This window comes from Panulirus ornatus, chromosome 66 (assembly GCF_036320965.1).
Source record: "Panulirus ornatus isolate Po-2019 chromosome 66, ASM3632096v1, whole genome shotgun sequence".
Lineage (NCBI taxonomy): Eukaryota > Metazoa > Arthropoda > Malacostraca > Decapoda > Palinuridae > Panulirus > Panulirus ornatus.
Window position 1 is genome coordinate 8,494,556 of NC_092289.1, and position 21,891 is coordinate 8,516,446.

Sequence of the window (21,891 nt, forward strand, 5' to 3'; positions counted from 1 at the left end):
TATTTTCGTGCATTGCTACTGGTAACGGACTGATAGTGGTGTATTTCTAGTGGCCAACGGACTGATAAGGGTGTATTTCTAGTGGTCAACGGACTGATAAGGGTGTATTTCTAGTGGTCAACGGACTGATAAGGGTGTATTTCTAGTGGTCAACGGACTGATAAGGGTGTATTTCTAGTGGTCAACGGACTGATAAGGGTGTATTTCTAGTGGTCAACGGACTGATAAGGGTGTATTTCTAGTGGTCAACGGACTGATAAGGGTGTATTTCTAGTGGTCAACGGACTGATAAGGGTGTGTTTCTAGTGGTCAACGGACTGATAAGGGTGTATTTCTAGTGGTCAACGGACTGATAAGGGTGTATTTCTAGTGTAAAGAGGTATTGCATGATCAGGTCTTTCTAGGTCCAGATAAAGGACAGATGTTATGTTGTGCTGAGGGAGTATGCGATGGTGTTGTATATGTTTCATTTCTAGTATTGTTTGGAGATGTATTTCTCATGGTATCGTAAAGGTGGGTTAGTGTACAATGGACTGGGAGGGAACCTGGCAGTGTATCATACACCTGTACACTCCACACGGTGGGTGGAAACAGAATGTGTACTTGTGGTTCAGTGGTCATAGTCGACTCCAGAAGTGTCCAACTCAGGACGTCTCTTTAAGTGTGGTCATCCAAACCTGACTTTCTTGCCCTGAATCGTGATGTTGGTTCTCTCTCCCACTTCTATAGGTATTACTTCTTCGGCGTCTGCTCTTCAGAAGTGCCTCCCTGTGTGTGTCTCTAGCATCAGCTGGGCCATGTGAGACTCTGTGACCAGTTGCAGCACATGTGGACTGCGCTTGGCTGCTCCTTCCGTACATTGCTAAACTTGTGAAGTCTTTTATCTTCATCATATCTTTCCAGGAGCCATGACCTGGCCATCTTAATAAGGCAGAGTTGTGTACATGACTTCAATATTTTCCAACTCTTCTCCATACTTCATTCAGGCCCGATGTATACACTTCAATATTTTCCAACTTTTCTCCATACTTCATTCAGGCCCGATGTATATACTTCATTAAGGCCCTTGACGAGGATGTATATACTTCATTAAGGCCCTTGACGAGGATGTATATACTTCATTAAGGACCTTAACGAGGATATATATACTTCATTAAGGACCTTGACGAGGATGTATATACTTGATTAAGACATCGCAACCATATAACAACCATATAACATACCCATTTTTGCTTTCCGAGATAACGTTCTCTCCTTCCACAGATTCTTCATTGCTCCCAGAATCTTCGCCCCCTCCCCCACCCTGTGACTTACTTCCGCTTCCATGGTTACATTTGCTGCCAAGTCCACTCCCAGATATCTAAAACACTTCACTTCCTCCAGTTTTTCTCCATTCAATCTTACATCCCAATTAACTTGTCCCTCAACCCTACTGTACCTAATAACCTTACTCTTATTCACATTTACTCTCAGCTTTCTTCTTTCACATATTTTACCAAGCTCAGTTACCAGCTTCTGCAGTTTCTCACCCGAATCAGCCACAAGAGCTTTATCATCGGCGAACAACAACGACTCACTTCTCAGGCCCTCTCATCCCCAACGGACTACATACTCGCCCCTTTCTTCAAAACTTGCATTTACTTCCCTAACCACCCCATCCATAAACATATTAAACAACCATAAGGACATCGCACACTCCTGCCGCATACCGACATTCATTGGGAACCAATTGCTCTCCTCTCTTCCTACTCGTACACATGTCTTACATCCTAGGTAAACCTTTTCACTGCTCTAGCAACTAACCTCCCTCACCATATACTCTTAATACCTTCCACAGAGCATCTCTATAAACTCTATCATATGCCTTCTCCAGATTCCTAAATGCTACATACAAATCCAACTGTTTTTCTAAGTATTTCTCACATATATTCTTCAAGGCAAACACCTGAACCACACATCCTCTACCACTTCTGAAATCACACTACTCTTCCCCAATCTGATGCTCTGTACATGCCTTTACCCTCTCAATCAATACCCTCCCAGGAATACTCAATAAACGTATACCACTGTAATTTGAACACTCACCTTTATCGCTTTTGCCTTAGTACAATGGCACTATTCATGCATTCCGCCAATCCTCAGGCACTTCACCATGATCCATACATACAATGAATATCTTTATCAACCAATCAACAACACAGTCACCCCCTTTCTTCATAAATTCTACTGCAGTACCATCCAAACGCCCCGCCTTGCCGGATTTCATCTTCCGCAAAGCTTTCACTACCTCTTCTCTCTTAACCAAACCATTTTCCTAGACCCTCTCACTTCGTACATCACCCCGACGAAAACATCCTATATCTGCCACTCTATCATCAAACACATTCTACAAACCTTCAAAATATTCACTCCATCTCTTTCTCACTTCATCACTACCTGTTATTACTTCCCCATTTGCCGCCTTCACCGATGTTCACATTTGTTCTCTTGTCTTACGCACGTTATTCACCTCCTTCCAAAGCATCTTTTTATTCTGCCCAAAGTTTAATGATACTCTCTCACCCCAACTCTCATTTGCCCTCTTTTTCAACCCTTGTGGATGTATTTCCACGTCATATCTGCTGACGATGAATCCTCTTTGGTCAGATCGTGTGGAGGATGCCCGCTCCTCTCTGCAGTGGCTCCGTGGTTCCACCTCTGATGTTGAGTACGAACTGGAGGCCATCCAAGTCAACTTCGAGATGGCCAGCCAGGAGTCGTCGTCCCTGAAAGACATCTTCAACCGTAGCCACATTCGCCCCTTCTTACTCTCGCTGGGCCTCATGCTCATCCAGCAGCTGTCGGGTATAAACGCCGTCATCTTCTACACTGTGTCCATCTTCGAGATGTCTGGGTCAACTATCAATGGCCACTTGTCCACCATCATCGTGGGCATCGTCAACCTCTTGGCCACCTTCATCGCCAATGCACTCATCGATAAGCTGGGCAGGAAGATCTTGCTCTACATATCCAGTGGACTCATGGTGGTGTCCCTAGTGGCTCTCGGCGTCTTCTTCTACCTCAAGGTATGTCACACGACGTATTACGTGCTTGCTTGCTTGTCCTTTGACAAACTACTGTAGAGACGTAGTCACATAAAGTCTGAATCTAGAGTACACCTGGTAAGGTGTGTGGGAGTGTAGTGACCGAGAGGGTGTGCTGGCATGCACAGGGGTGTTAAAGGATATGTATATACCATGTGTCTCCTCTGAAGTGTTTGTGTGGGAAATGGAGAAAGAGATGGATTTACATGTAGCATTCATGGATAAGGATAAAGCGTACGATGAAGTTGAATGAGCTGCCTCGAGGAAGATGCTATTGTGTGGGAAGAAGCTCCAAGATGCATTTCCCATAAGCTCCAAGTTGCACTGAGGACTTGTTACTGGAAGAGTAAAGCGTGTGTGCAAGTAGGAATGGAGGAGGATGAGTGGCTCCAAGTGAAAGTGGGTCTGCATCAAGGATGTTCTCTTTAACGTGCTTATAGATGGGACTGCGAGGGACTTGAATGCGAGGGTTTTGGATACATTGGCAGGTGTACAGTATGCTGGGGTTCGGGTTGGGTGGATGGAAGGAGAGTCGGTAGCTGTTTGCAGATGGTCCGGTTCTAGTGAAAGACTCGAGAGAGTGTGTGAAAGGAGAAAGTTCGAGATATGATGTGAATCGGCATAAGATTACGAGGTCTGGCCGGGGGTGAGGGAGGTTGGATGGAGTAGAAAGAGCCTGTAAGAACTGGAGTGTTTGAGATCCCTGGAAGTGAACCTGGCAGCAGTGGGAGCATCTCAAGTGAACCGCTGGGTTGGATGAGGAAGGGAACGTCTCGGGTGCCTTGAGGAGTGTGTGGGAAGAGAGAAGTCGATGTCTGTGAAGGCAAATATGAGGATGCTGGATGGTATAGTAGTGTCAACGGTGCTGTGTGAGTGTGAGTCTTGGGGTCTCAGATGCAAAGAACGGAAGAGGGTGGATGTGCTGGAAATCACATACCCGAGTACAGTGTGAGGGAGAGTTGTGGACGAGAGAGAGAGAGAGAGAGAGAGAGAGAGAGAGAGAGAGAGAGAGAGAGAGCCGAACAAGGCGAGCTTGTTGGACTATTGTGTGTCTCTCCCTCACCATTCGTGCATAGGCATCAACCCGAGGTTCATCTGGGACTGATTTCAGCCACGAGTCTAGTTTTCTATCAAATGTTTCTGTCGTAACTTCACAGATGTTCCTTGTTTGTCCAAATTTTGCATCATACGATATTTCGAGCACCCTCCTCTCCCCTCCCCCTTTATTATCGCAGGTCACTCGAGTGTTTTCGTTAGAAATCTTCCTGATTGGTTCCCAGGAATCATTCCGTACATGATGATCCCACACTACATCTTCCTTGCTGAGACGCTTTCAGATCCGAGATGTTCATCTCTGAGTCTCGTATCTGCTGTCGTGTACCACAATTCTCTCTCCTCCTCCTCCTCCTACACTGTGTAGGGTTTATGTTCTTTCAGCGTCCCATTATGGTCCACATGCTTTAAACCATCAATTTTCGAGTGTTAAGTGTCTTTCTTTCTAATCCTTCAAACTACTTTAAGTTCGTCTGTTTACATATGGGATCATATAACACAGTATTCTAGTTTTCTTCATGTAGTACATTTGTTGAAGATATTCATCCAAAGTTTTCTTCTTTTTCTCGTTTTGTGAAAGTTCTCATTATCACACCTCTCATTATCTGTCTTGGGAGCGCTGTCTTATCATTGTGTTCCCAGAAATATTATTTTTATTCGCATGATAACCACAACGTGTTTGAAATCTTCTTCGTTTTCCATTATCTCTCCCAGTTGGGTCCTTGCAGGAAAGCGCAAGCATATTGTTAATGACTTATCAACTCAAATTTCTCTTCATTCTATCATTGTCTCTTCCGGGTATTTGTGAGTAAGACCTGGTCTCTCTTTCTTCGTCTCCTGTTTCCTGTAGTTCATGTTGTCTCTCCATGTGCGAAACATCTGATTTGACTCTTGTTTACATCATTGTTTGATATCATAATTACAGACAGTAGCGGGGTTAAGATCGTTCCTTGTGGTATGCACCGGGAAGCATCTCTTCGTCAGACGTGCTGCCATTTGCCACTACTCTTGTATTTTCTGTTGGTTAGAAAACTGTATAATCCCCTCACCACAGTTACCCTTTAAATGTTTTGCTATACCGTTTTCTCTAATAGCGCTCCACGGTTTTCTTAAATAAGCCTTGGCAATTTGTGGGGGTAAAAATATATAATCTCCTCCTTTGCATTAATGTTGCACATGTGTTATTATAATGAGTTGGTAATGATGTTGATGCTGGCCGAGATGTTGCATAAGGTGTCTCGATCAGTTTTATTATGTAGTTATATAAACCATGTTGGAGCTTGCTGGTCTGCATTGCTTTGGTGTCATTTTGGATGCTCTTTCGTTTATAGCTGTTATACTTCTCTGGGTATATCTGATATATGAGAGTGAGTTATACTTCTTTGGGTATACCAGATATACTAGAGTGAGTTATACTTCTTTGGGTATACCAGATATACTAGAGTGAGTTACGCTACATTTGAGCACCATCATCAGAGGTTTTGCTACTTTCTCGTGTGTTCGTCAACACAGCTGTAATACCATCATTGCTCCATGTTAAGTCGATCACTTACCCTCAGTTTCATCACCTCTATATCATGGTAATTATGAGCGACGGTGTGCTCATTATAAGCCAGGGAAATATGTGATTATTATCTTTTTCTTTTGCGCTAAAATCCTGCTAACTTTAGCTAATGAGCGTCTCTTTATGTACTCTTTTTTTCTCATGTATTTTTCATATTAATCTCCTATACTTTACAAGCTCTGAATAATGATTTTTTTTTCCTTGTCCTTTGAGTCATATATGTAAATATGACTTTCACATTTCGCTCTATGTTTTCTGTTACTTTCTCCCGCTCTTCTCTCTTCCATGTGACTCTATGATAATCCTGTTAGCATTTATTACATTTTCTTCCAGTTCTTCCCACACACACAGACACACACATTTCTGTTGCCGAGAACTTAGATGCACATTTTGCCATCAGAGGAAAGATTGCATTTTTAAGCTGCATTTCTTTTTGAAAGTGTAGCTTTGCGATGACCTGTAGTGCTGTCTGTACCACATGAACACAGATGTGTAGCACAGTGCTGGCTGTGGCTCTGTACCACATGAACACAGATGTGTAGCACAGTGCTGGCTGTAGCTCTGTACCACATGAACACAGATGTGTAGCACAGTGCTGGCTGTAGCTCTGTACCACATGAACACAGATGTGTAGCACAGTGCTGGCTGTAGCTCTGTACCACATGAACACAGATGTGTAGCACAGTGCTGGCTGTAGCTCTGTACCACATGAACACAGATGTGTAGCACAGTGCTGGCTGTAGCTCTGTACCACATGAACACAGATGTGTAGCACAGTGCTGGCTGTAGCTCTGTACCACATGAACACAGACGTATACTTGCATAGTGCTGTCTGGGGATCTGTACCATAAGAACACAGATGTATATTGCACAGTGCTGTCTGTAGATCTATGCCACATGAACACAGATGTGTAGCACAGTGCTGGCTGTAAATCTATGCCACATGAACACAGATGTATAGCTCTGTACCGCATGAACACAGATGTATATTGCACAGTGATGTCTGTAGCTCTGTACCACATGAACACAGACGTATACTTGCACAGTGCTGTCGCCAGATTTCTATGTTATCAACAGCTTATAATTTTGTCTCGTGCTAACACTACCTTAAGGCTCTGGCAGCCCTTAAATCTAAGATGCTTTCTTACAGACATGTGTGACCCTGGAGGGCCATGTTTCATTCCAGTTTCTGGCTAGACTCACCATTTCTTTTTTTCATTGTCATAAAATTGATATGAGTCTATGAGCGTATTGCTAATGTTCAAATTTCTATGTTCAATGGGGTCGTCGTCAGGGGGTTCGAATCACTGTGAACCCCAACATACCAAAAAGGCAGCCATGTTATCATGGCCCACAATACGTGGGTTATCATTACCATCTCCCAGATCCTCCCCACCACTGAACCTCCCCACCACTGAAGAGACATATAGACCCTCCCCACCACTGAACCTCACCATCAACCATCCACTACTGAACCTTCCCACCACTGAAAAGACATATAGACCCTCCCCACCACTGAACCTCACCACCACTGAGGAGGCATATAGAACCTCCCCACCACTGAACCTCACCACCACTGAACCTCCCCACCACTGAACCTCCCCACCACTGAGGAGGCATATAGAACCTCCCCACCACTGAACCTCACCACCACTGAACCTCCCCACCACTGAACCTCCCCACCACTGAGGAGGCATATAGAACCTCCCCACCACTGAACCTCACCACCACTGAACCTCCCCACCACTGAACCTCTCCACCACTAAACCTCCCCACCACTGAACCTCACCATCAACCATCCACAACTGAGCCTCTCCAACACTGAACCTCCCCACCACTTAACCTTACCATCAACCATCCACTACTGAACCTCCCCACCACTGAGGAGACATGTAGAACCTCCCCACCACTGAACCTCCTCACCACTGAACCTCCCCACCACTGAACCTCCCCACCACTGAGGAGACATGTAGAACCTCCCCACCACTGAACCTCCCCACCACTGAGGAGACACATAGATCCAGGCTACGTCTGGCAGTCGTCCACTGATGATGGTCTTGTGCCGTTTTCTCACTCCAGTGGTAGTTTTCATGTTACACTCTACCGTCCACGAGAGGTATAGGATCTGGCTAACTCCTGCCACTCTCGCACCGAGATCTGGGGAGTTCTCACTTTTAAAGCTTTCAAACTGTGGTCTTGGGAGCTCTCGCACTGTGGTCTTTGGTCTGTCATGCTGTGGTCTTGGGAGCTCTCGCACTGTGGTCTTGGTCTGTCATACTGTGGTCTTGGGAGCTCTCGCACTGTGGTCTTTGGTCTGTTATACTGTGGTCTTTGGAGCTCTTGCACTGTGGTCTTTGGTCTGTCATACTGTGGTCTTGGGAGCTCTCGCACTGTGGTCTTGGGTGTGTCGTACTGTGGTCGAGGGAGAGCCTGGGTGACCAGCCTATGTTGTCTTATGCCTTAACACTTCCCCCTCAGTGTAGCGTACTGGTCGTCATCCTGGTAGAAGGCTCTGGCAGTTCCTGCTGGTCGAGTCTGCTTCACCTCACGGCAAGACCAGAGTGAGTGGCGTTGCCGAGCTACAGAGCGCGCCTTTTTTGAGCCAGATGATCCCCGCGTGTTGTTGCGTTTACCCCCGTGGTACATGGACGTCCTCCAGACGCTCCCTGGCCCCTGAGAGCTGCTGTGGGAGGAGGAGGAGGGTGGTATCCACCACTGTGGCTGAGACGCTCAGGTGACCAGAGATCACAACAGTCGCAGTCTGTCCTTTAGACGAAAGGTCACATCTTATATGAGCCTATTATTAGGAACGCGAGTTTAATAATGGTAGAGCGCCCCTTCTCTCCACCACCCTGGATTGTGGGACTGTCCGTCAGCTGAGGCAGGACCTTGGGTTTAGACCACCCCAGGAGCATCGCTTGTCGAGGAGGAACCTAGACTGTCTCTCCTCCCGCCACTCTCCCTAGACAGACATGACTCTGTTCAATGGTAAGCAAGCTTCTTGAAGTCTACTATTAAGGCGAAGACTCGCCATCTGGACTCCTTTCGCCGTGGATTCGTTGAAGGCCTAAACTTCACGCCTTACAGTTTACTGAGCTCAGCCAGTATGTCGTACCCCCATATGTTTCTAGTAACAACATTTGCCTGATGAACCAAGAACCCTTGCCTGGTCTTCGCAAAAGATGTTGCCTCTGACTCCAAGAGCTTATCATGATGTTAACTTGGGAGAGCCGCTTTGAGAAGCCATCTTCTCGTGGATATACGCTGAGCCTCCAGTTCTCAACGGATTCTGAACTTGGTTTCTTGATGACTGAGGCCGCTCATTACCTGCTCGGTCGACCAGATGAATATCTATTCACGGAAGGTTTAGTTCTGGCTGTATTCAGACACTTCTCTTGCACAGCCATCTCCCTGGAGGAGGTACAAGTGTGGCGCCATACAAGCCCCCATCACAGTTCAGGTAGCTCGTCGCTATGTTGTTTGAGGACATAACCCAATACTGATCCTGGTTACAATCTACTCTTTTTTTTTTTCTAAGGGAGAACCCAAGTCTGTTCATTGAACCTCTTGGCCGCCTGTATCCTCGTGGATTTTGTCTTTGGATGAGAGATATTGAGATGGTAGAGGTCCCTAAGAACATGGACTCTGTCTTACATGAAATATTAGAATCCGACTCTATGATTTTAGCATTTGTTGACCTTTGGGAATAAGGATTATCACCCTATTTAAGACTCTCTCGGGAACACTTTCATACTTAGGACAGAATCTCACATGATGTTGAGCAATACATCTCATTGACTTCGTCAAATTTGATGTAATTTGGAGTCGATAAAACCTCCAATTGTTTTGAGTCATGCGTTCTCCTGCGTATCATCCTGGAAAGCCTCTTCAACTTTTGGCGGCCAAATACCTCCTGTAAAGTCCCCGGAGTCGTTGTGGCAAAAAGATTTCTGGGCCAACGTTAATGCTGTCCTTCCCTGACGGAGGACTGCGGTTAAGAGCTCCTCGGGACAGTGTGAGGACGTGCCCTTAAAAGATTTCCCTTGTAAAGAGGCGGATGGCTGGTTGTGACCGACCTCTTAATACGAACCAACAGGCGGGTGTTGCCGCAGTCTCTACCCTTCCGTGACTTCCCTTTTCTCTCCAGTGAGGCTATCCATAAACCTCTTCGAGTTAGGTCGTCAGCGGTAATGTCATGATAACCACCATCACAGACCCTGTCTCATCGAAGCCTCAGTTCAGATACGAGACAAAGGTTCGTCGTTCCTTTGGTTCCAGTGTTCAGTAGGATTTCGTCGGTCTGTTCCTTCTCCCTTTAAGTTAAGGAGGCACCTACGAACTTCACTCCGCCAGAGGGAGAGTTATTCTTTCCAGGCAACCCTTTCGAGCTCACCGACCTGGATCTTCGGGGTAAATTCACCACACAATAGCTCGTGGTCAGTCGAGAGGGCCGAACCCCGATACACCTCGAGAGTTTTGGAAGTTCGACAATTGAGTATTCCAAAGGCTGCGAGGCGAGACCTGGGATGGAGCTGGAAATGTCAACCCGCCCCTGCCAAACGAAGCTTCCAGACAACCCTCAGCTCCACCTCTGATACGATTACATGACAGAAATGTCAGACTAAATGGCCTTTTTTTTTTCTGGGACACTGGTTACCTCCCCGCTTCGACCCTCGCTTGATACTTTATAAAGTTTTAGATCTGTTTGAGAACTACTTTTCTGACTGACAATGTAGGTTATGGAAGGAGAGACATGTTCTCTCCAGTCACAAGAAACTTCTCTTATGGGTTAAGATAAAACCAAACCTTTTTTTTTTCAGTTGAATATGAAGGCATCTAACTTCGACAGACCCAGTCTCATCCAGTCTTAGAATATATATATATTTATATATACATATATATATATATATATATATATATATATATATATATATATATATATATATACATATATATATATATATATATATATATATATATATATATATATATATAGGGGTGCGTGATGTCTCCATGGTTGTTTAATTTGTTTATGGATGGGGTGGTTAGGGAGGTGAATGCAAGAGTTTTGGAGAGAGGGGCAAGTATGCTGTCTGCTGTGGATGAGAGGGCTTGGGAACTGAGTTAGTTGCTCGCTGATGATAGAGTGCTGTTGGCTGATTCGGGTGAGAAACTGCAGAAGCTGGTGACTGAGCTTGGTAAAGTGTGTGGAAGAAGAAAGCTGAGAGTAAATGTGAAGAAGAGCAAGGTTAGTAGGTTCAGTAGGGTTAAGGGCCAAGTTGATTGGGAGGCAAGTTTGAATGGAGAAAAGCTGGAGGGAGTGAAGTGTTTTAGATATCTGGGAGTGGATTCAGCAGCGGATGGAACAATGGAAGCGGAAGTGAGTCACAGGGTGGGGGAGGGGGCGAAGGTTCTGGGAGCGTTGAAGAATGTATGGAAGGCGAGAACGTTATCTCGGAGAGCAAAAAATGGGTATGTCTGAAGGAGTAGTGGTTTCAATAATGCTATATGGTTGCGAGGCATGGAGTTGTGCGGAGGAGGGCTGATGTGTTGGAAATGAGATGTTTGAGGACAATATGTGGCGTGAGGTGGTTTGATCGAGTGAGTAATGAAAGAGTAAGAGAGATGTGCGGTAATAAAGAGAGTTTGGTTGAGAGAGCAGAAGAGGGTGTATTGAAATGGTTTGGTCATATGGAGAGAATGAGTGAGGAAAGATTGACAAAGACAATATATGTGTCAGAGGTGGAGGAAACGAAGAGGAGCGGGAAACCAAACTGGAGGTGGAAGTATGGAGTGAAAAAGATTTTGAGCGATCGGGGCCTGAGCATACAGGAGGGTGAAAGGCGTGCAAGGAATAGAGTGAAATGGAACGATGTGGTATACCGGGGTCGACGTGCTGTCTATGGATTGAACTAGTGCATGTGAAGCGTCTGGGGTAAACCATGGAAAGTTTTTTTGGGATGTGGAAAAGGAGCTGTGGTTTCCTTGCATTACACATGAGAGCTAGACACTGAGTGTGAACGAATGTGGCCTTTGTCGTCTTTTTCTAGAGCAACCTCGGGCGCGCGCGGGGGGGGGAAGAGGGGTGCTATTTCATGTGTGTTATATATATATGTATACGTTGAAATGTATAGGTATGTATATGTGCGTGTGTTGGCGTTTATGTATATACATGTGTATGTGGGTGGGTTGGGCCATTCTTTCGTCTGTTTCCTTGCGCTACCTCGAATAGTTCCCATTTGCACTTTCGTGTAATGATCACATCGTCAGGGGAGATACAAGAATGAGATAGAAGACGTAGAACAGTCAGTTGATATGCAAGGAAGAGACGTAGCTAAGATGCCATTGGTAAACAAGCGTTACCGGATGGTGGTGTTCGGGTCTGGCATTATAACTGTAATAAAAGTTTTATTATGTTGACAAGAAAGGGAACTGTTTACATATTTTGCCAACTACAAAGCCATCCAGTTTGTATAGACCTTCTCTAATGTTTATGTTACAAATCTTTGTGTATTTGATAATAGAAGATTCAATGATATTTCTCGTGGTAAAGGAGTACAGTTCATAACTACATTAAAGTTACTCCAATGGTCATAATTTTAAACATGATTAAACGTTAGACCTCACACGATTGTGGAGCATGAAGCTTGTGTGCCTGACTCCACCTGGGCTTCATGAAGGTTGCCTTCCTGGCTCAACCTGGGCTTCATGAAGCTTGTGTTCCCGACTACACCTACGCTTCATGAAGCTTGTGTTCCTGGCTCCACTGGGGCTTCATGAAGCTCATGTTCCTGGCTCCACCTGGGCTTCATGAAGCTTGTCTTCCTGGCTCCACCTGGGCTTCATGAAGCTTGTCTTCCTGGCTCCACCTGGGCTTCATGAAGCTTGTCTTTCTGGCTCCACCTGGGCTTCATGAAGCTCGTGTCCTGGGTCCACCTGGGCTTCATGAAGCTCGTGTTCTAGGCTCTACCTGGGCTTCATGAAGCTCGTGTTCCTGGCTCCACCTGGGCTTCATGAAGCTTGTCTTTCTGGCTCCACCTGGCCTTCATGAAGCTCGTGTTTCTGGCTCTACCTGGGCTTCATGAAGCTCGTGTTTCTGACTCCACCTGGGCCTCATGAAGCTCGTGTTTCTGGCTCCACCTGGGCTTCATGAAGCTCGTGTTTCTGGCTCCACCTGGGCTTCATGAAGCTCGTGTTTCTGGCTCCACCTGGGCTTCATGAAGCTCGTGTTCCTGGCTCCACCTGGGCTTCATGAAGCTCGTGTTCCTGGCTCCACCTGGGCTTCATGACACTCGTGTTCCTAGCCACCTGGGCTTCATGAAGCTCGTGTTCCTGGCTCCACCTGGGTCTCATGAAGCTCGTGTTCCTGGCTCCACCTGGGCCTCATGAAGCTCGTGTTCCTGGCTCCACCTGGGCTTCATGAAGCTCGTGTTCCTGGCTCCACCTAGGCCTCATGACGCTCGTGTTCCTAGCCACCTGGGCTTCATGAAGCTCGTGTTCCTGGCTCCACCTGGGCCTCATGAAGCTCGTGTTCCTGGCTCCACCTGGGGTTCATGAAGCTTGTCTTTCTGGCTCCACCTGGGCTTCATGAAGCTCATGTTTCTGGCTCCACCTGGGCTTCATGAAGCTCGTGTTCCTGGCTCCACCTGGGCTTCATGACGCTCGTGTTCCTGGCTCCACCTGGGCTTCATGAAGCTCGTGTTCCTGGCTCCACCTGGGCTTCATGAAGCTCGTGTTCCTGGCTCCACCTGGGCTTCATGAAGCTCGTGTTCCTGGCTCCACCTGGGCTTCATGAAGCTCGTGTTTCTGGCTCCACCTGGGCTTCATGAAGCTCGTGTTCCTGGCTCCACCTGGGCTTCATGAAGCTCGTGTTTCTGGCTCCACCTGGGCTTCATGAAGCTCGTGTTCCTGGCTCCACCTGGGCTTCATGAAGCTCGTGTTCCTGGCTCCACCTGGGCTTCATGAAGCTCGTGTTCCTGGCTCCACCTGGGCTTCATGAAGCTCGTGTTCCTAGCCACCTGGGCTTCATGAAGCTCGTGTTCCTGGCTCCACCTGGGCTTCATGAAGCTCGTGTTCCTGGCTCCACCTGGGCTTCATGAAGCTTGTGTTTCTGGCTCCACCTGGGCTTCATGAAGCTCGTGTTTCTGGCTCCACCTGGGCTTCATGAAGCTCGTGTTTCTGGCTCCACCTGGGCTTCATGAAGCTCGTGTTCCTGGCTCCACCTGGGCTTCATGAAGCTCGTGTTCCTGGCTCCACCTGGGCCTCATGAAGCTCGTGTTCCTGGCTCCACCTGGGCTTCATGAAGCTCGTGTTCCTGGCTCCACCTGGGCTTCATGAAGCTCGTGTTCCTGGCTCCACCTGGGCTTCATGAAGCTTGTGTTTCTGGCTCCACCTGGGCTTCATGAAGCTCGTGTTCCTGGCTCCACCTGGGCTTCATGAAGCTCGTGTTCCTGGCTCCACCTGGGCTTCATGAAGCTCGTGTTCCTGGCTCCACCTGGGCTTCATGAAGCTCGTGTTCCTGGCTCCACCTGGGCTTCATGAAGCTCGTGTTCCTGGCTCACCTGGGCTTCATGAAGCTCGTGTTCCTGGCTCCACCTGGGCTTCATGAAGCTCGTGTTCCTGGCTCCACCTGGGCTTCATGAAGCTCGTGTTCCTGGCTCCACCTGGGCTTCATGAAGCTCGTGTTCCTGGCTCCACCTGGGCTTCATGAAGCTCGTGTTCCTGGCTCCACCTGGGCTTCATGAAGCTCGTGTTCCTGGCTCCACCTGGGCTTCATGAAGCTCGTGTTCCTGGCTCCACCTGGGCTTCATGAAGCTCGTGTTCCTGGCTCCACCTGGGCTTCATGAAGCTCGTGTTCCTGGCTCCACCTGGGCTTCATGAAGCTCGTGTTCCTGGCTCCACCTGGGCTTCATGAAGCTCGTGTTCCTGGCTCCACCTGGGCTTCATGAAGCTCGTGTTCCTGGCTCCACCTGGGCTTCATGAAGCTCGTGTTCCTGGCTCCACCTGGGCTTCATGAAGCTCGTGTTCCTGGCTCCACCTGGGCTTCATGAAGCTCGTGTTCCTGGCTCCACCTGGGCTTCATGAAGCTCGTGTTCCTGGCTCCACCTGGGCTTCATGAAGCTCGTGTTCCTGGCTCCACCTGGGCTTCATGAAGCTCGTGTTCCTGGCTCCACCTGGGCTTCATGAAGCTCGTGTTCCTGGCTCCACCTGGGCCTCATGAAGCTCGTGTTCCTGGCTCCACCTGGGCTTCATGACGCTCGAGTTCCTGGCTCCACCTGGGCTTCATGAAGCTCGAGTTCCTGGCTCCACCTGGGCTTCATGAAGCTCGTGTTCCTGGCTCCACCTGGGCTTCATGAAGCTCGTGTTCCTGGCTCCACCTGGGCTTCATGAAGCTCGTGTTCCTGGCTCCACCTGGGCTTCATGAAGCTCGTGTTCCTGGCTCCACCTGGGCTTCATGAAGCTCGTGTTCCTGGCTCCACCTGGGCTTCGCGCCAGATCACGTGATGCCTGCGAGGATGTGGTCTCTACTCTGGTCTTCGTTGGGAACCTGACCTCTGGAGGAGACCAGGAGGAGGAGGAGGAGGAGGAGGAGGAGGAGGAGGAGGAGGAGGGGGTCGCTCTTCGTGCCCTTCGTCTGCCACTCACCTGTGCGGAACGACGGAGTTTCAGGGGTGGTGGATCCTACTCCCATGTGGCACTTTGGGAGTTTTCCTCCTGCCACAGAAATGATTCCCTGGTCTCCACCACCCGTTCCACCTTCTCGTTATGTTGTCAGTTCTCGAAAACCTTTTCCTTCTCTCTCTCTCTCTCTCTCTCTCTCTCTCTCTCTCTCTCTCTCTCTCTCTCTCTCTCTCTCTAATATCTTTCTTATCTAAGGCCAGGAAATTTCCTCCTTTGTTTTCCTTGCCCTCGTCATCTTTCCTCGCCTTTTGTTGCAAAACCTGTTTACCTGCAGTTTGGGTGACCACCTTGAGGTTGGAGGTGTGACCTATGCGGAGAAGTGAGCGTTGATTGGTCACGAGTGGGTGGGTCAATGACGTCTATCCAGTGGCGTCTGGTCATTGGCTGAGATTTTCCCTACTTGTCCTACAACACAAAAAAAAAAAAAAAAATGCTCCGGTCGAACGTTGATTCGACCGAAAAGGGTGAACGGAATAGTGTTTGCGCACGGATATGTTCAGGGGTTCAGAGGGATTCGAACCCAGCCAATTCCCTGAGGATTATCTGGTTGGCTGGCAGGACACCGTCTCGGAGAGAGAAATGCTTTTTTCCAATCTCACAATCTACAATATCAGCATAAGATGTCTATTCTACTTATCATCATTATCTGTCAGTCTTTGGTTTCAGTGCATTGCACAGGCAGCTAGAAACTGCGAGTGTCCAAACGAAGCCATTTTTTGTTGTTCTTGACACCAGCTAGCTCAAGTGAGGCATAGGATTAGATACATAACAATGTATCTAATGAATAAAGGCAGCAAGTATGAGTTATGTACATGTGTGTATATGTATATGTCTGTGTATGTATACATATGTATACGTTAAAATGTATAGGTATGTATATGGGCTGTGTGTGGACGTGTATGTATATACAAGTGTATGTGGGTGGGTTGGGCCATTCTTTCGTCTGTTTCCTTGCGCTACCTCGCTAACGCGGGAGACAGCGACAAGTATGATAATAAAAAAAGAATATATGAAAAAAATGTATATGATTTTCCAGTGCCTTAACATAGACCATAAGTAACACCAGTGTTATTGTGATGTACATGATATTTTTTCAGTTCCTTAACATAGACCATAAGTAACACCAGTTTTCTTGTTGCAGTCCACAGTGGAAGGTGTTGTCTCCGAGGACGAGGCATTTACGCAGTGGCAGACAACTGTGGAGAGTCTGTCGTGGTTACCACTAGTCAGCTTCATGATCTACGTCATCGCCTTCTCCCTTGGCTGGGGTCCCATCCCCTGGCTTTTCATGGGCGAGGCTTTACCCGCCAAGATCAGAGGTCCCGCGGCCTCCATTGTGACAGCACTCAACTGGTCTTGTACCTTCGTCATCACCAAGTCCTTCCCGGGGCTGGTCGAGGCTCTTGGTCCCTCAAAGGTCTTCTTCATGTTCACCGGCATCATGGTCATAGGCTCCATATACGCCATATTCTTCATCCCTGAGACGAAAGGCAAGACTCTGGAAGAGATCGAGGAGGAGCTGTCTGGCAGAAAGGCTAAGCGGAATAGAAAGATCAGCACCATCTCTGGCCTCCAGATGAAGTGATGTTCTGTTCAATGTTATGTACACCGACCTTCCTGTATACACACACACACTCTCCTCCCGTCTCTGTTGCATGGGACAGCGCTGGACTGTGGTACACTCACAGACAGCGGACAACTCCTGGACAGTGGTGATCGCTGGCTACTTCGAAGGTATGATTGCTTTTCGGCATATAGATGTGTCCTCAACTCACTGAAAATTTAACCCCTGCATAGCATTAGGTGCTGATGATAAATATCATGTACTCTCGTAACCTGGTAGGCAGAGAGATGCGCTGTGATCAGACCCAGTGCAAGAAGTGTCAATAACATTGTGGTATCAACAATGAATTTTCGTGTGGACATATGCTCATGTTGAGCACCAGTGGAACAGCCAAGGCACAAAAGGTATTAAGTTGTGGCAATACATTCCCTCACCAGACTGACCGGGGAGAATGATCAACTGGAACTACATGATCCAAGTCCAGCTACAAATTGCCTATCCACCTGTTGTGCTGTTTGTTGACCAGGCGGTCCAATAGGAGACGATGCAAGGGAAGCTGCTGTGCTAGCTAGGCTGCGGCTCTGTTACCGTCTTGGAAAGCCAAAGGAAACACACAAACATTTCCTGTGGCTAAAGGGGCTTTAAAGGAGTTAGACGGAGTACTGGAACCTCTCATAGGGTTCTACATTTATGTGTACATATCGTTAAAGGGTTCGGGTCAATGCATATACCAGTTGATAAACTCCTCTGAAACACAGGCAATATGACGATGGTCATCCAATCGTGTGGCCACAATGATTCGCACCAAGCCAATAAAATCACAGGTGCCAGTTTACCTTAGAAACCCCTAGTCCCTTCCAGACACTCGCTTACCCTACGCCCAAGAGAGAAACAATTAGCATCACTTCTGCTGGAAGCAGCCGTGTGTGGCAGTGAGTGCCAGCCAAGCCATAAGAAGATTACAAGAAGAAGAGGAAGACAAGAGTATCCACACAGAGAGGAAGACTAGCACCAAACAGGTGGCCAATGAAAATGTAGATTGTGCTTCCCAGATATGATTTCTCTTGGTGAAGAGAACTCCATTCACTCTGTGTATATAGAGACATGATATATACGTATATATACATATATACATACATACATACCGGGTCAAGAGCCAGCTGGATCACATCACAAGAGGAGTCAACAGTATTAAGTGTATATAGCAGATACATACACAAGCAGGGCTGTGATCCATAGGAAGACATAATAGGGAATCTACGACATAAATGGAACTTGAAAGCAACTGCAGTCCTGCGTAAAAAACTCTAACGTTTAAGACAAGACTTTCAGAATTAAGGTGAATAGTGAAAGATACTGAAATGTTCATGAAATTGTAACTATAAAAGTGGCTTGAAAATTGTACAATACGAGAGGAAGCGATGAATGACGACATTGTGAGGTTCGTGAAGTGGAAATTGTATTGTGAATTGACAAGGGAGCATATTGTAGTGGGTCAGACCTTGTGGGGTAGGACAGGTCACGTACATACTGAGAGAGGATGTGGCCTCAGGGTCATCCTGAACACCTGCAGACGTGGCCTCAGGGTCATCCTGAACACCTGCAGACGTGGCCTCAGGGTCATCCTGAACACCTGCAGACGTGGCCTCAGGGTCATCCTGAACACCTGCAGACGTGGCCTCAGGGTCATCCTGAACACCTGCAGACGTGGCCTCAGGGTCATCCTGAACACCTGCAGACGTGGCCTCAGGGTCATCCTGAACACCTGCAGACGTGGCCTCAGGGTCATCCTGAACACCTGCAGACGTGGCCTCAGGGTCATCCTGAACACCTGCAGACGTGGCCTCAGGGTCATCCTGAACACCTGCAGACGTGGCCTCAGGATTTCTTCTGTTGTTTATGTTGTCGTTTTTGTTGCTGTTGTTGTTGTTGTTGTTGTTGCAACTTGACAATGAGGGCCTTGGTGATCCTGGCAGGTCATAGGCCAATGTACAGGTCAATGATCAAAGACAAATCATATTAATTATCAATTACGAAATCAGAAATGATATCTCTTGAAGCTCACAGGTGACTGTATTGTTTATCATCTTATCTTTATCATCCAACCCCCACGACCCAGTGTTACAGGGGGCCCTCCTGCTGCGCTCCACACAGGAGCAGGGGAGGGGAGATAACATGGATTCCTCCGGAGTGGGGAGGTCCTCACTGAGATTGGACTTCTTCCCATTTGTTAACAAAGGCACAACTCGAGGTGTTCCCACTTAGGCGGAGTACGGTAACCCCTCCTGTTTTATATATATATATATATATATATATATATATATATATATATATATATATATATATATATATATATATATATATATATATAAACAATCATAAGGGTATTTGTGTGTATAAATGATTTTTATAGTGATAATGTGATAATACCATGAGCTACGTTATGTTGATATATCGATTTATATAGAGAAGGCAACACAGTATTATGACTGAAATCATGGACAATGGTGTACAATATTTGTATAAACTTATATACACTTGTAACTATATTTTTATTAAAACAGTTCACAACGTGTGTGTGTGTGTGTTTGTTTGCTACCCAGCGTCTGATTGGAGAATGTCAACCATCAGTGGGGCTTGATATTGCAGTTTTAGATGTATACTTCAAGCAGACGATCCTCCATCACACTTCCTGGCCCACTCCATCACACTTCCTGGCCCCTCCACCACACTTCCAGGCCCCTCCACCACACTTCTTGGCCCCTCCACCACACTTCCTGGCCACTAGACCACATTTCCTGGCCCCTAAAGTGCACTTCCTGGCCCCTCCACCACACTTCCTGGCCCCTAGACCACATTTCCTGGCCTCTCGACCACACTTCCTGGCCTCTCGACCACACTTCCTGGCCTCTCCACCACACTTCCAGGCCACTCCACCACACTACCCTGGCCCCTCCACCACACGTCCTGGTCCCTCCACCACACTTCCTGGCCCCTAAAGTGCACTTCCTGGCCCCTCCACCACACTTCGTGGCCCACTCCACCACACTTCCTGGCCCCTTCACCACACTTCCTGGTCCCTCCACCACACTTCCTGGCCCCTCCACACTCCCGTAGTTCCTTCACACTCCTCAGTCCCTCCACATTTCCCAGTTCTTCCACACTACCCCTGGCCCCTCCACACTCCCTAGCCCCTCCACACACTCCCCCAGCCTCCCCACACTCCCTAGCCCCTCCACACACAAACTTATCCAAGGGGAGGAGTTCAGAGGAGTGTTTGCTCATGAGTGGCAAACCAGACTATGGGACAGAGAGCCACAGAGAAACTGGATAAAAAATATCTGGAAAACGAGGGGGAGTTGGATGAGGCCAGGGGAACACCTCACCTACCTCAGGCGTAGGAGAGAGAGAGAGAGAGAGAGAGAGAGAGAGAGAGAGAGAGAGAGAGAGAGAGAGAGAGAGAGAGAGAGAGAGAGAGAGAGAGAGAGAGAGAGACACCGGGTGCTGGGAGATACAGATGAGGGATGACGCATCACACGACAGTAGACAATGCTGAAGATGACCTCCCCAGGACGGAGCTGGGGCGCCTCCCCAAGTGAGGTGTGGTGTGTGTTGGTGGGGCAGGAGGATGGAGGCTGACGAAGGAAGGGGGCAAGACACACACATCCCCCCAACCCCACCTGGATAGGGTGACGATGGCGACGTTCATCACATGGTGATAATGGGGACGTCATTCACATGGTGATAATGGGGACGTCAATCACATGGTGATAATGGGGACATCAATCACATGGTAATAATGGGGACGTCAATCACATGGTGATAATGGGGACGTCAATCACATGGTAATAATAGGGACGTCATTCACATGGTGATAATGGGGACGTCATTCACATGGTGATAATGGGGACGTCATTCACATGGTGATAATGGGGACGTCAATCACATGGTGATAATGGGGACGTCATTCACATGGTGACGATGGCGACGTTCATCACATGGTGATAATGGGGACGTCAATCACATGGTGATAATGGGTACGTCAATCACATGGTGATAATGGGGACGTCAATCACATGGTAATAATGGGGACGTCAATCACATGGTGATAATGGGGACATCAATCACATGGTAATAATGGGGACGTCATTCACATGGTGATAATGGGGACGTCATTCACATGGTGATAATGGGGACGTCATTCACATGGTGATAATGGGGACGTCAATCACATGGTGATAATGGGGACGTCATTCACATGGTGACGATGGCGACGTTCATCACATGGTGATAATGGAGACGTCAATCACATGGTGATAATGGGTACGTCAATCACATGGTGATAATGGGGACGTCAATCACATGGTAATAATGGGGACGTCAATCACATGGTAATAATGGGGACGTCAATCACATGGTGATAATGGGGACGTCATTCACATGGTGATAATGGGGACGTCATTCACATGGTGATAATGGGGACGTCAATCACATGGTGATAATGGGGACGTCATTCACATGGTGACGATGGCGACGTTCATCACATGGTGATAATGGGGACGTCAATCACATGGTGATAATGGGGACGTCATTCACATGGTGACGATGGCGACGTTCATCACATGGTGATAATGGGGACGTCAATCACATGGTGATAATGGGGACGTCAATCACATGGTGATAATGGGGACATCAATCGCATGGTGATAATGGGGACATCAATCACATGGTAATAATGGGCACATCAATCACATGGTAATAATGGGCACATCAATCACATGGTAATAATGGGGACATCAATCAAATGGTAATAATGGGGACATCAATCACATGGTGATAATGGGAACATCGATCACATGGTAATAATGGGGACATCAATCACATGGTAATAATGGGGACATCAATCACATGGTAATGATGGGGACGTCAATCACATGGTGATAATG

General features: G+C 47.5%; 1 protein-coding gene across 1 annotated transcript in view; it reads left to right on the forward strand.

Moving 5' to 3' along the window:
- Nucleotides 1–19,520, forward strand: part of LOC139746899 (facilitated trehalose transporter Tret1-like) — a 95,984-nt gene extending 76,464 nt beyond the window's left edge. The window contains exons 5-6 of the mRNA XM_071658575.1: nt 2,647–3,065; nt 16,523–19,520. Of these exons, the coding sequence (XP_071514676.1) occupies nt 2,647–3,065; nt 16,523–16,966 (863 nt within the window). The 3' untranslated portion in view covers nt 16,967–19,520. The remainder of the gene's footprint in view (nt 1–2,646; nt 3,066–16,522) is intronic.
- The last annotated feature ends 2,371 nt before the right edge of the window (nt 19,521–21,891 follow it).